Source organism: Pseudorasbora parva, chromosome 23 (genome assembly GCF_024679245.1).
Source record: "Pseudorasbora parva isolate DD20220531a chromosome 23, ASM2467924v1, whole genome shotgun sequence".
Taxonomy (NCBI): Eukaryota; Metazoa; Chordata; class Actinopteri; order Cypriniformes; family Gobionidae; genus Pseudorasbora; species Pseudorasbora parva.
The window spans coordinates 4,681,008-4,696,328 of record NC_090194.1 but is presented as its reverse complement, the minus strand read 5'-3'; the positions used below and the strand labels follow the sequence as shown (position 1 = coordinate 4,696,328).

The window sequence follows — 15,321 nt, the reverse complement described above, 5'->3', positions numbered from 1 at the left end:
TTAGTTTAGAAACAGCTTTCACTCAGAAATTGCTAAATTTCACAATTCATTACAAAAGAAACGGCAAATGACACCTTGAATTAAAATGAAATTTTCACTGAAATAGTATTTTCTTGTCAAATGCACTGTAAAATTAATACATTACAGTGGGGGATTAATACAACATTATTGAGAGCGTGCTCAGTCAAGCTCAGCTGTTAAATAACATCCGCCTAGCTTCAGCAAACCGACCCCTTCTGCCTACTTTTAACAGCATCTTCGTTTCCATTAGCTGTCAGGAATAGCAGTGGTTAGTTCATTGTGTTAATTAGTCCACGTGGGTGTGTATTGAGGAAACCGAGTCTTATTATGTTGCAGCCTGAGGGATATTTCGTGTTTAATCACTGCGATGGACATTTAAAAAAAGCCCTCCCATCGGCTATATCTCTAAAGGGAAAGCTTCCTGCATTGTAGTCAAACAGTCGCCATGGAAACATGACCTGCTCTCTGTCGTTTGCACAAGCTGTGTGGATGAACGCATTCAAGCGCGTCGAACACTCGCAAGTTTGTGTGTTGCCAGATTTGCGGTGACTCACCAGTTTAATGTGAGCTTTTACGCCCCGGATGCTGCATGGAGAACCCCCCTCCCACCGTCCCCTCTGCAGCTGCATTCTCCTCGGTCCCCAGCGTCTCGCATTCGCAACGCCATGCGGCTCAGAATGCTAATGCCACTCAAAAGCCAGTAATTGGGTCATTTCTTCAGGGGGAAGATGGAAAAGCCACGTTTGTCTTGACCTAAAGAAAAGTTCTCCAAACTCAATGACTAAATGAAGTGCGTATGATTATCAGTCTTCAGTCGGCCGATAAGGGGTGTTGTTCTGTTCTGATTAATGATCTCATTTACTCGGTTTTATTGGTTTCTCGTGCACATCGTGTCAATTATCACATCCATCAATTATCTCCCTGATTGTGTGTGTAGCCATATTCAGCTCGGTGCGCTTTGAGAGCGATGGATGCAGGCTGTTGTGAAGAGCTCTCACTGATGAAACTGTGGAGAAGCGACTCGGCTGCCGCTGCTCTGATTAGTTAGCGTCAAACTGAGGCACTTGTGTGCACTGCTAATACACACCATTCTGGCTCGGACAATAAACAAAATGGCCATATCAGATATAGCATTCTGACCAATATTAATCGTAAAGCTATTTGAGCTGTTGCGAATCATGTCTCTGAGGGATCCGAGTGCTAATATAGTCTGACACAAAATGTATATATTACTTGGTTTCTTAAAGTAAAGTCCTTGTGAATTTGATCTTGAGACTCTTATCACTCTATATGATGTTCACACCGCTGTACCAGCGAGCACTCGTATGAAATCATTGTATTAGATGCATCATCTCTCTGTGTCTGTGGTTCATAATTTACGCTTTATCTATTTAGCATTATTTGTATTACTATTTTTGTTAGCACTTTACAATAATATTTCATTAGTTAACATTAGTTAATGTATTCACCAACATGAACTAACCATGAGCAGTACATTTGTTAGTCTTTGTTAACGTTAGTTAATAAAAATCCAGCTGTTCATCGTTTGTTCATGTTAGTTCACGGTGCATTATCTAATGTTAACAAGATTTTAATAATGAATTAGTAAATGTTGAAATGAACATTAACAAAGATAAACAAATGCTTTATAATTGTAGTTCATCATTAGTTCATGTTATCTAATGTAGTTAACTAATGAGCATTATTGTAAAGTGTTGCCATTTTGTTATGCTTATTTAATGTGTATATCTATGGGCCCTCTGTCTTTTGATGATAGAACAGAAACATTTGGGACAGATGGGAAAATGTGTACCCCATCCAAAATGAATCCTGGTGCCACCTCTGGACTTGCTGACCAGTTATGTTACCGCATCTTCCTTCATGACTGAAGAATGTCAGCCAGAATTCAACAAATGAGTTCATTTGAGAAATGTTGTGGCGTGAGATATGCTGCGTTCAGCTCTGCGCTCTTGACATCTGTTTGGTCCTCATGTTTAAGAGCAGGTGCAGTGTAGAGGATTCCAACTGATGCTGTAAATGAAAGGTCATGTCGCTCTGAGGAGAGCAGTCTCTCTCTCTCTCTCTCTCTCTCTCTCTCTCTCTCTCTCTCTCTCTCTCTCTCTCTCTCTCTCTCTCTCTCTCTCTCTCTCTCTCTCTCTCTCTCTCTCTCTCTCTCTCTCTCTCTCTCTCTCTCTCTCTCTCTCTCTCTCTCTCTCTCTCTCTCTCTCTCTCTCGAACAGCTGAGGTGGCCGTGGCATAAACGAGCTTGTTCACTGGGTTTCAATTAGGCATGAATTGGAACATTGAACTGTTTCTCTTTCTCCAGCTGTCTGATATACTCCCCTCAGTTTAAAGAAAAAGAAAGAAAAAAGTCGAAATGTGAAACATGGACACTCACTGTAAATGCAAAAGGCTGTCTTATTATCGAGACACTTCATAAAATGTTGTTGTTCACACCAAGCTCTACAGACAGCACCTGTGAAATGATGTTGGTTATCACCAAGTAATTTAATATTATTCTTTAAATGTTAAAATGACTGTAATGCATCCAATAAATAAGTTTACACATTTCTGCTATAGTTAAAGTAAATGTAATATTTCACAATATTACTGTTATTGTTGTATTTTTACTTTTAAACGGTAGTAAATATTCATAATACATAATATCTCATAATAAACATTATTACAAAATATATAGTATTGAAAAAATTAACACATTTTATAATAATAATTATAATTTATATGATATAATATTAAGTATAATTAATATTTCGATAATTTTTTCGTTTTTAACCTTTCAAATACTCAAATATAAAATGAATCGGGGGTAAGGGACATGTGCATCTGTTTAAAGGGTCCTCTTTTGTCTCCTAGAACAGGTTTACATGCATCATAGGTCAAAAACACTTACATTTTCTCATAATATACATTGCACATCACCACATTGTTCTATGTTTCTCAAACCCCTCGGCGGATAATTCAGTCTCTCTAAATTCCTTCATTGATGTCGGTTTTACGATCTCAATCCGAGCGCGAGTCCGATGATGAAGAGCTAGTTATTCAACCCGAACCTCCATCACAAGGACGACTCGAGCAGGACGTTTCTCAGAGATACGCTACTCATTTTGAGGTTCATTATGAGATGTTGAGCTGTAATTCCTCACCATCAGCATTAACAAGTGTGTGTCCATCAACAAACCCATGTGTGTGTTTCTGATTTATTGCGGTGCACATTCAGGAACTGATGTCAAATGATGTTTGAGGGCGGCTCAAGCTGTTGGCAGTCAACTCGAATATGTGGTTCAGAGTCGATTCTTTCTTTTGGCAGACAGTAACTTTATTTATCTTGCACTTTCGACTTTCCAACTTTGCAGAACATTCACATTGACAAACAGCGATGTTACACACTGCATGAGAGGGAATATTCGAAAAGCCATAATAGGGGCACTTTAAGATAGTAATGGTGTCTTGATAGTAATTCAGTGCACATTGTCGATTCTTTGTAATTATTTGTCACCTTTTAAAATGGTTCATCTAAAATCGTTTGTCTTAAAATGTAATTTTAGTGACTTGACCTCACGCAGGTCACAGATGACGCAGTCATGCTGGCTTTTAAAAACTCTGTGTCGTGCAGCCATTACTTTAGATTCACTTATTACAGAATAATTAAGATGAATGTCTCCAATCAAGCACAAACATGACCCTCATTTGAAATTGAACTTGAAATTGGATTAGTCGTCTTTCAATGTCATTTTTAGCTGTGTGTTCTTATGAATTCATCTCTAAAGGGCTGCTTGAGCCAGCATGTCTGCCCCATAGGCCTGCTCCCCTTTGTAGGAGCAGGTAAATGATTATGGATTTTAGTGTCCAGACTCAGATTTAGACAATTACGGCTGACGCGGTGAGCTGAATAGATATGAGGCTCAATGTCTGCTAAAGATGTATGAAAGCCCCGAGAGGGAGTTGAATGCTGATGTTTTTAAGAGTTTATTCTTTCAGGATAATCTACGTAGCATCACTTTAGCAATCACAGCGGGTTTAATTTAGTCCTATTGCGATCACATAATGTTTTGAACTGTTATGAACCTCTTTCCACATCATTTGCCTGCTGCAGGTTTAGGATGTGATTGTGTCGTAGCAGTTAGATATTTAATGTGACGGTTAAATGATTAATGCCCTTTTTGAATTGCATTTGCAAACACGTCTAATGGGATTGTATTTTTTTCCTCCAATAGGTAAATGGGACAGAAATTGAATATGAATTTGAAGAGATTACATTAGAGCGGGTAAGTGTCTGTCTCTCTCTCTCTCTCTCACACACACACACACACACACACACACACACACACACACACAGTACACATCCATAGATACATGCTGTAACCGTAGGCACATATTAGGCACATGTCATATTTTATGCTCGTGTGGATTCTTCCGCCTGGTGATCCAATCATTCACAGCTTGGCTTGTGTGCATGATCTTGAAACGTATAACCATGAAACATGACCAGTCACGGCACAAGCTTAGCCTGTGCTTCGTGATGACTTTAAAAGGGATATCATTTGAACATTTAATGATGATTGCATATTAGTTTTGTCTAGTCATTGTGTGCGAAAGCTCTCGGGGAGGGAATTTGCCTGATTTGCCTTTCTTCGAATTATTATATAGGCTAACTGTTATTCTATATTATTTTTAGTTAATTGATGACATTAAAGGTCCCGTTCTTCGCAATTCCATCTTTCAAACTTTAGTTAGTGTGTAATGTTGCTGTTAGAGCATAAACAATACCTGTAAAATTATAAAGCTCAAAGTTCAATGCCAAGCGAGATATTTTATTTAACAGAAGTTCCCTTTCAAAGCCTACAGCGAACGGCCGGTTTGGACTACAGCAGGAAGTGCAGGGATGTAATGACGTCACTAGAACCGTTTGTTGACTAACCCTCCGCCCACAAGAACACGCAAAAAAGGGGGCGTGGTCTCGTTGCTCTCCCACGTGGAGAAGAGCGTGCATTCAGTGCTTGCATCTCCCCGTTATGGTAAGAGGCGGGACCTTTCCGGGCAAAGTGCGCTAAGCTGCTGTCCAATCACAACACGGGAAGCGCTGGCCCAATCAGAACTCGTTATGTGTTTCTGAAGGAGGGACTTCATAGAACGAGGAAATCATCAGGCCGTTTTTAGGACAGAGGAAACAGCGCTGTACAGATAAGTAAATTGTGTGAAAAATACTGTGTTTTTTTACACGCGAAACATGAACTCATGTTATATTGAACACTGTAAACATAATCAAAGCTTTGAAAACACGCGAAGAACGGACCGTTAAAATCCATTTATAAGGGTACAAGAAATTTCTATTACAAATAAATGCTGTTCTTTTGAACATTTTATTCAGCAAAGAATTTCCCCAAAAATATTAGGCAGCCCAACTGTTTTTAACATTTATAATAATACGGCTGTAATAATAATCATACGAAATAATAAATTATTTCAAATATAATTGTGAGTGTATATCTCACAATTCTAATCAATAAAGTCAGAATTCCGAGTTTGTGTCCCTGGAGTATAAAACCAGTCCTGCGTCTCATGGGTATATTTGTGGCAATAGACAGCAATACATGATATGGGTCAAAATTATCCATTTTTTTTTTTATACCATAAATCATTATATTCAGATAAGATCATGTTCCATGAAGACATTTTGTCAATTTGCTACCGTAAATATATCAAAAATGTATTAGTAGTAGTAATACGCATTGCTAAGGACTTCATTTGGACAACTTTAAAGGAGATTTTCTCAATATTTTGATTTTTTTGCACCCTCGGATTCCAGATTTTCAAATAGTTGTATCTTGGCTAAATATTGTCCTATCCTAACACACTATACATCAATGAAAAAAAGCCTATTTATTCAGCTTTCAGATGATGCATAAATCTCAATTTAAAAAACAGTTACACTTATGGTTCATTTTGTGGTCTAATTAATACTTTTGTACGTCAATATAATTTCATTAAGTATAATAATTAATTTATATTTATTATAATCTATGTTTGCACTTTTAATTGCAATTTAATTTTTTTAAGTAATTTATTGAACTAAAAAAAAGTGATGCTTATCTATTCAAATTTATTTATGAATATATATGCTAATATTTTACATTTCCATATATACATATTTATAAATGCATGTTCATTAAGAAGACTTTTGTAATATGCAAGCTCCATAGAAATTAAACCTGAAGATTTCATTCTCACAAGTATCACTGAGCCCTCTTAATTGGGACTGTACTGTGCTTTATTTACAAGAGAAAGCCTTGGGTGCACTGTGGAGGCTGTGTGTGTGTGTGTGTGAGAGAGAGAGAGAGAGAGAGAGAGAGAGAGAGAGAGAGAGAGAGAGAGAGAGAGAGAGAGAGAGAGAGAGCGTTAGACGGCTGTAGATGACATTCTGGCAGCTGCAATCGGATCCACATGACTAGACACAGAGCACGGACAATAGCAAAGGTCAACTAGACCAGAGGGAGCACAGATTTGTCCGACCCTGGGGCCGTGAGGCGGAGAGTGTATGTTCAAGGCTCTCTGCAGGCTCAACAGAGATTACAAGTTTTAAAAGAAATGGGATGAAAACTAAAGCGATAACTCTGCTGCAAGGGCCTGATCTGTTATTGTCATTTATCGCTCTCTCTCTTTTTCTCTCTCACACATATCCTGATGAAGATGTTTTGGTATTCCTTCATATTTACCTTGACTTTACATTTGCTATTCTATAAAGCAGATCCAAAGCATAGCCAGGGAAGATCTCAGCAAAGATTAATTCTCCTCACGATACACTTTGAAGCTTAAGAAGCCTGTGTGTTAAACTGAGGTAGCGCCCTGGAGAGTTCCTTCATAAACACGTCATTTCAAAATATTAGCCTGTTAGTCTATTTACGTCTCAGAGATGTTAAATGTGGCTCTAGCCCACGGATGCGACGGGTTTTGATTCGTGAGTTTGCGCCGCTCAGAGGCGATTGCCGTGCCAAAGTCTAAACACTGATGAGTCATGGGCAGCAGAGTGCACCTCTTACAAAAATAACATTATGCTTCTCTCTTTAGAGTCTTTAGAGTTCAGTCTGTTGTGGTTCTGATATTCAGGAGTCAGGACTAATAAAGGTCCTATACATCTTTCATTTTCCTGTGTGTGTGTGTGTGTGTCTCCTCAGGGTAACTCAGGGTTGGGGTTTAGTATAGCGGGTGGGACAGATAACCCTCACATCGGAGATGATCCCGGGATCTTCATCACCAAGATCATCCCTGGAGGAGCGGCGGCTGAGGACGGCAGACTCAGGTGGGCCGGTGTTTCTTAACACACTTGTGTGCATGCATTTGTTGCGGACCGTCAAGACTTAACGTTAAATAAAAACTGACACTACATTTAGGGTTTCTGTGGATTTTAAAGAGTCTTAATTCACCCTTATTCAAAATAAGGTCAGGGCAGAAAGTATTAAATTCATAAAGTCATTGCATGCATTGCAAAAAAATATGACGTCAGTATTTTTGTCCGGTTTCCCAATACAAATACTAAACATCTTTAAATCAAGATACATTTACTTGAGATGCAAAATGCCAAAGAATAGCATAAATGTAGCATAGCATAAATAGCATTTAAGTAGACAATGTTCCATGAAGTGAACATTTGTAAATTTCCTACCATAAATGTATAAAAAATGTATTAGTAGTAATGCAGTGCTAAGGACCCTCAGAATCCAAATTTTTTTATCTTGGCAAAATATTATCCTACATCAATGGGAAGCTTATTTATTTAGCTTTCAGTTAAAATATGTACCTCATTTTTTTTTTTTTTTATGTACCCTTATGACTGGTTTTGTGGTCCAGGGGCACATATTTAGTCATATTGCATCTTCAATAAATGCATTTTGGTTTAAGAGTCTTTAGGCATTTGCTCTGGAAAACGAGGCAAAACTACTGAGGAAGAACACATTTGTTGCAGAAAGTACAGTATAAGTTATTTCCATATTCTAGTGGATTTTTTACAATTAAAAAAAAAAAAAAAAAATGTTGGTTATGTGTTAGAAAGTGTTGCTAATCTAACAAAAAAATGTTTTCCTTAGACATCTACATTTAGTGTTCCTTCGATTTATATTGTAAGTTGTCTTTACTTGGTCTGAAAATTATCTTTAAAACATTTACAGTATATAATGTACCTTCATATAACCGGCAGAAAACCCTTTACATATTATCTAAGTACACACACTCACATTTGTTCACTAAAAATATAATACACATTCTTAAAAAAAGAAATGTTCTTTATTGGCATCTGTATTTCCATGAAGAACCTTTACATTGGTCAAAAGTTTCTTTATAGTGGAAAAAAGTTCTTTAGGTTATCAATTATTATCTTCTTTGGCATTGCTGAGAAAAACACCTTTATTTTATAAGAGTGTATGTAATGCAAACAGTGGTCTGCAAAAAATATATATTTTTTGACTATTATATGTTCATTATGGAAGTGTTAATGAGTTGTGGACAGTTTCATGTTGATTTGAAAAATGTGGATATATTGATGGATTGTCAGAGGAAATAATTCTGTGTTTCTTATTAAGATGAAGATAAATTCAGTAGATCACTAGGCAATTTTCTTTTTCGAGACATAATGATCTTGCTTATCGCTCTGGCTTCTTAGAGCAATCTCTCTCTCTCTTCCTCCCTCGCTCTCACTCTCGTTCCTTCCCCCTTCTTTCCCTCGCCCTGCTGTAAATGATTGAAACCGTGCTGTTTATCACAGTCCTAATGTCTCTCTGGAGAGCTGAAGTACTTGAAGTTTTCTGCTGACTGCCACACACTCTGACCGCAAGGTACTTTAAAAAATTTACCATCTGCGAGGTCTGAGGTGAATTGTGTGGATATAACGAATAGACCTGACCAAATCACTTTCAGATAACGTCAATCTTCTACAGGGTAAAAACAAACATGCATTATACATTTTATGTTAAAAATGTAAAAAGATTATGTAAAAAGATTCAAACATTCTTCGAAACCTGATATTTTTGAGAAAACCATTGTTGTAAAAGTTTTAAATGAGAAATGAGAATTTAGTGTACGACTTTCTGTCTTTTAAGGAACATGCGAGAAAAGTTGTCTATACAACGGAAGTCAATGGGTAACAATACTATTTGGCTATCAACATTCTTTAAAAAAAAATCTTCTTTCATGTTCCACAAAAGAAAAGACTCATGCAGGTTTGTAACAACATGAGGGTGAGTAAATGATAACAGAATTTTAATGTTTAGGGTAAACACTTCCTTTAAAAGGAGAGTATTTTTGTCATAGTCTCACCTGTCCCTAACTCTACCCTTAAACTGACCCACACCACCACACCTGACCCTAACTTTACCCTTAAACTGACCCACACCACCACACCTGACCCTAACTTTACCCTTAAACTGACCCACACCACCACACCTGACCCTAACTTTACCCTTCAACTGACCCACTCCACCACACCTGACCCTAACTCTACCCTTAAACTGACCCACTCCACCACACCTGTCCCTAACTCTACCCTTAAACTGACCCACACCACCACACCTGACCCTAACTTTACCCTTAAACTGACCCACTCCACCACACCTGTCCCTAACTCTACCCTTAAACTGACCCACACCACCACACCTGTCCCTAACTCTACCCTTAAACTGACCCACACCACCACACCTGTCCCTAACTCTACCCTTAAACTGACCCACACCACCACACCTGACCCTAACTTTACCCTTAAACTGACCCACTCCACCACACCTGTCCCTAACTCTACCCTTAAACTGACCCACACCACCACACCTGACCCTAACTTTACCCTTAAACTGACCCACTCCACCACACCTGTCCCTAACTCTACCCTTAAACTGACCCACACCACCACGCCTGTCCCTAACTCTACCCTTAAACTGACCCACACCACCACACCTGTCCCTAACTCTACCCTTAAACTGACCCACACCACCACACCTGTCCCTAACTCTACCCTTAAACTGACCCACACCACCACACCTGACCCTTACTTTACCCTTAAACTGACCCACACCACCACACCTGTCCCTAACTCTACCCTTAAACTGACCCACACCACCACACCTGTCCCTAACTCTACCCTTAAACTGACCCACACCACCACACCTGTCCCTAACTCTACCCTTAAACTGACCCACACCACCACACCTGACCCTTACTTTACCCTTAAACTGACCCACACCACCACACCTGTCCCTAACTCTACCCTTAAACTGACCCACACCACCACACCTGTCCCTAACTCTACCCTTAAACTGACCCACACCACCACACCTGTCCCTAACTCTACCCTTAAACTGACCCACACCACCACACCTGTCCCTAACTCTACCCTTAAACTGACCCACACCACCACACCTGACCCTTACTTTACCCTTAAACTGACCCACACCACCACACCTGACCCTTACTTACCCTTAAACTGACCCACACCACCACACCTGACCCTTACTTTACCCTTAAACTGACCCACACCACCACACCTGACCCTAACTTTACCCTTAAACTGACCCACACCACCACACCTGTCCCTAACTCTACCCTTAAACTGACCCACACCACCACACCTGTCCCTAACTCTACCCTTAAACTGACCCACACCACCACACCTGTCCCTAACTCTACCCTTAAACTTTCCTCAATGTCACCAAAAGTGTTTTGCAATACAATATGAATACAATACAATGTGCTTATTTTTTATGGAAGTACATAATAGTATACAATGGGACCAGATTTTGCAAACAAAAGATGAATATGAATATAAATATTTAAATCAAATTCTACCAATACAAAATGATCTGAGCAATGCTGTCTACATACAGTACGGGAGCAATTATCTCATTTGTTTCCCAAGGAATTTAGAAAGTTGATTATTCAATAATATTACAGAACTCAATTGTCTCCTGAGCTATGAAAGAGCATTCTCTGAGCAATAAGACGTTGCTCTAGGTATTTCTGAACAGGTTGAAGGTTTCATTGATACTGGTGAGCTGTAGAGTTTCTATACTGTAAAACAATTTTGTTGGTTTAACTTAAAGAAGTAAGTAACCTGGTTGCCTTAAATTTTTGAGTTTATTGAAATTAAAAATTTAAATTGATACAATGAAGGCAATTTGTTTAATAAATAGAAACTCAAAATATTATTGAATCTGAACCACATAAAAAAATTGATAAATCATGAAAATAGCACTATTTGGAATCATCAGAAATAAAACACACACAATTACCCAATATGCTTACGAAATCTTTTAATAATATTTTAATAAAGGTTGTCGAATCTCAAAAAATGTCGATTGTATTAACTCAAAATTTAAATTTCAATGAACTCAAAATTTTAAGGCAACCAGGTAACTTTTTTTCTAAATAATTTTTTACAGTGTATTCCTGGCTGGATAGGTTTGAGATTCATGACAGGGCCAATCAGGAGTTGATTGAGAGGGTTGTTTTATTAGAGGGAAGCATAATTAGATTGTGCTGGAGAGATAGCAGATCTTCCTGTGTTTTGTATGCATGTGTGTGTGGCGTCCCGAACAGCAGCTGCGTGTGACAGCCTCATCTGAGCCTTTAGCCCTGCTCTGTGCCGTGACTTGGCTGTTTTCTTTCAGCCTCTGTCTCTCAGTCAGGTCTGTCAGGGCTTTCAGCATCACCAATCCTAGTTCTCACTTGGCAAGTTGCGCCACTTCAGCCTTCTATATTCTGCAAACGTCTTCCCATTCCCCTTTCCCATCCACCCCATGTTCTGCATTCTCTCTTTTAAAAGAGTAAGACACTTTAAACATTTGCCAATAAGCTGTGATAGATTTATTGTGAGTTGGAGGTGAACGCCACTTAGAGAAGCAATTACATTGTGTAGGATTTTTTCCCCCATCTCTACCCTTGTTTGACTTTGGGAGCGTTGGAAGCTGAACAGGCTCCAGATAAATCATCCAGGCTTTAAAGATGTGTGGAGCAAAGGAACAAGAAGTTGCATCAAAGATTCCAGATTGGTCGTAGCACATGTATGATCAGGCTTTATTGAGCCGGACAGGGATTGACATCGACAAGCCATTAAAACGACAAACTTCTAATTCTCAACTAAATAGAAAAAGCTTAGTGCATTTTTTTTATTAACAATTTATATTCATCATGTATTGCATGCAATAAAAAAAGTATTTTCTTACATAATTTAATATAATTTAAAACGTCAGGGTTGAGGGATGAGGCGAGGACTCAGAGATGTAGAGAAAATGGGCTTTATTAAATGCCAAAAATAAATAAAAAACAACCCCGTAGGGAAAAACAGACCGGCAGCTGGACTTGGCTGGACTAGACAGGAATCAGGTTAACACAGTACAATAGTCAACAAACTGGCACAGGACTGAAGACACAAAGAAAATAAATAAGGAGCAAATAAGGCAGATATCGAGAAGCAATTGAACCAATAATCTTACAACAAGAAGGGCAATAAGACAATTACAGGAGAGCACGTGACACAAAGAAACAGACACGACAAGCTATGTGCTCACACTAAAAACAAAGACGAGCACATGGCCAGCAAACACGATCACAAGTCATGTGCTCAAACTAAACAAGACACAAACATGCAGCTAATGAGAACACTGGAAAGTTCGCACACAAGACACAAACATGAAAACATGTGGCCAATGACGAACCGGTGCTACACAGAACACAACAACACACCTGGACAGAAGTGCATATGGCCTAGTGAATTCAAAACCACACACTCACAATCAAATGCTCATGTCATGTGCTTACAAAGAAAGAAGAAGAAAAAAACTAAGCATTAATGCCCGAACCTAAACACAGAATGGATACCAAACTAGGCCGAAGTGCGAGGATCCGAATACCACACTCCTCACACATCTAGAAAGAAGAGCATACGGCCCGAGTGAACTCAGAACTGCATCTGCACAAGAGCAAGAGTCAGAGCTCTGTCCTGAAGCCAAGAATAAACAGACCAAAGTAACAGATCTACGTCTATCTATCTATCTATCTATCTATCTATCTATCTATCTATCTATCTATCTATCTATCTATCTATCTATCTATCTATCTATCTATCTATCTATCTATCTATCTATCTATCTATCTATCTATCTATCTATCTATCTATCTATCTATCTATCTATATTTTTTCCCAAATGTGTATATTATAATAAGCATCATAACAATTCAATCATCATCATCATCATGGTTGCCCTATGCATCATGTTAAATTAAACTGAGCTGTTGAACATTATTCAGAGATATAAAATAGGGTGACCAGACGTCCCATTTTCCCCGGGACAGTCCCTTATTTCAGCTCTATTTTAGTGTCCCGAATTATGAAAAAATCATGTTTTGTCCTTCTTTTGTAAAATTGTCTTTGTTAGGTGATCATATAAAAGTGAGTAGCAGTCTTTTACACAAGAAAATCCTAATTAAAGGAAGCCAATCTCGTCCTAGTATATTTTAGAGGGGAAAAAAATACCTTCCAATCAAAAAACGCAGGTGTCTGTCTGTCCGTCCCGTATTCCACCATGGGAAATCTAGTCACTCTAGCTATATAGTGACTCAGTTGCATATATATTGCATACGTGTGTGTGTGTCTATTCATGGTTTAGTTTTGAGTGTGTTTTTTATACTTGCTGGGTCTCAGCTGCTCTATGTGAGCATGCCCCAGGAGGCGGCTGTCCTTGGACCACAGACTGCCATGATCTGGAACTCACTGCAGGAGGCTCAACACACACCAGAAAAAAAACTCACTTCTTGCTTATTTCTCTCCGCAGAGTGAATGACTGCATTTTGCGTGTGAACGAATCGGATGTCTCGGAGGTGTCTCACAGTAAGGCAGTAGAGGCTCTGAAAGCGGCCGGATCGATCGTGAGGCTCTATGTGCGCAGGAGGAGACCGATGCTGGAGACCGTCACCGAAATCAAACTCATAAAAGGACCAAAAGGTTTCAGATTTATACTTATAACCCATCTGTTACATGAGCTGCTTGTCACCGTTTACATTAGGGATGTTTCACGATGGTCAGCTGCTCTGCAATAAAAATAATATATATTTTGGTATTGTTTATTCGTAGCTTTGCACAGCCTCGGCTCTTCTGTAAGATCGAAATATTAATCCAAAACATAGACCTCTATATAAACTGGATCAATAATAAATTGTCAATGTCTTCAGCATTCTGCAACAAATATTCTTCGAATTTTCTACATTATTTAAAGTCGTACAGTGAGTTTGATATATTAAATTTGAAGTGGGGCAGCGGGTGCATACGGATGCCATGCGTTTAATTTTAATATATCCCACTGACTTTAACAATTTAAAATAATCTGCATGTTCAGTGATTAGAAAATAAAGCTTCCAAGTGTTTAACATAAACTAGCACTAAGACCCAGAATCTGCCCTAGCTAAATTTAGGAGCCGCTACTGGTTTTGCACATTCCTATTTGCATCCGATATTTTTTCTTTTCTTTCTGCTGTTAGAAAAGAAAGTAGGCTATTACTCATGTACACATTCACATCTAGGGTGCGAAGGCAAATGGAAAACAAATCAAGATTTGAAACTCCACTGAGCCTGAGAGCTATCACGTCCTCTTTGTTGGTTGTTGTTTGGGTGGAGAAATAAACAGAACTATATCCTGAGAAAGACACTGCTTTGATGCATTATTCAGAGTGCATAGAGGAAGATGCATCACACACACACACACACACACACACACACACACACACACCAGCACTTGCACAAATTTGGAGGAAGAGCTGTGGGCACCATAGACACTCTGAATCTAAAACACCATTAACACACTCTACACCACTTGTTTTCTCCTCTGGGAAACTAAGGAACTAGATTATCCTTGAGGAAAGTGTATACTTTTTTGCTTTTGAGTACAGTTTTATACTTGTAGTTAATATGATACTGTACATTAATTCATTGTCTATGTGAGCAGTGTTTCCCACAGATTTGAGAGCAATTTGTGGTGGTGCTGGTGGGGTGAGGGGGTGGGCTGGGTGGTCAATTCATATGTATATAGTATCAGTTCATATGTGTATAGTCTACTGTACATTTAAGTAAAAATAAGTGTTCCTTTTTAGCACTATTTTAAACTTTTCTTGGGTTAAATTATATTCACTTGTGTGTGCTTATATAAGTATCATTAACAATATTAGGATGTACATTATTAACGTTTTAAAACTTCACATTTAAAGAAATCTAGTGTTTAACCATGTCTAAACATGTATTCAAATGCAAAA

At 38.6% G+C, this 15,321-nt stretch overlaps 1 protein-coding gene across 22 annotated transcripts in view; it reads left to right on the top strand.

The window, feature by feature from the left end:
- Positions 1-15,321, top strand: part of dlg2 (discs, large homolog 2 (Drosophila)) — a 281,667-nt gene that overhangs the window by 185,544 nt on the left and 80,802 nt on the right. For all 22 annotated transcript variants that reach the window (XM_067432627.1, XM_067432641.1, XM_067432628.1 and 19 more), the window contains 3 exons: positions 4,257-4,307; positions 7,215-7,339; positions 13,851-14,020. In XM_067432627.1, coding sequence (XP_067288728.1) covers positions 4,257-4,307; positions 7,215-7,339; positions 13,851-14,020 — 346 coding nt within the window. The remainder of the gene's footprint in view (positions 1-4,256; positions 4,308-7,214; positions 7,340-13,850; positions 14,021-15,321) is intronic.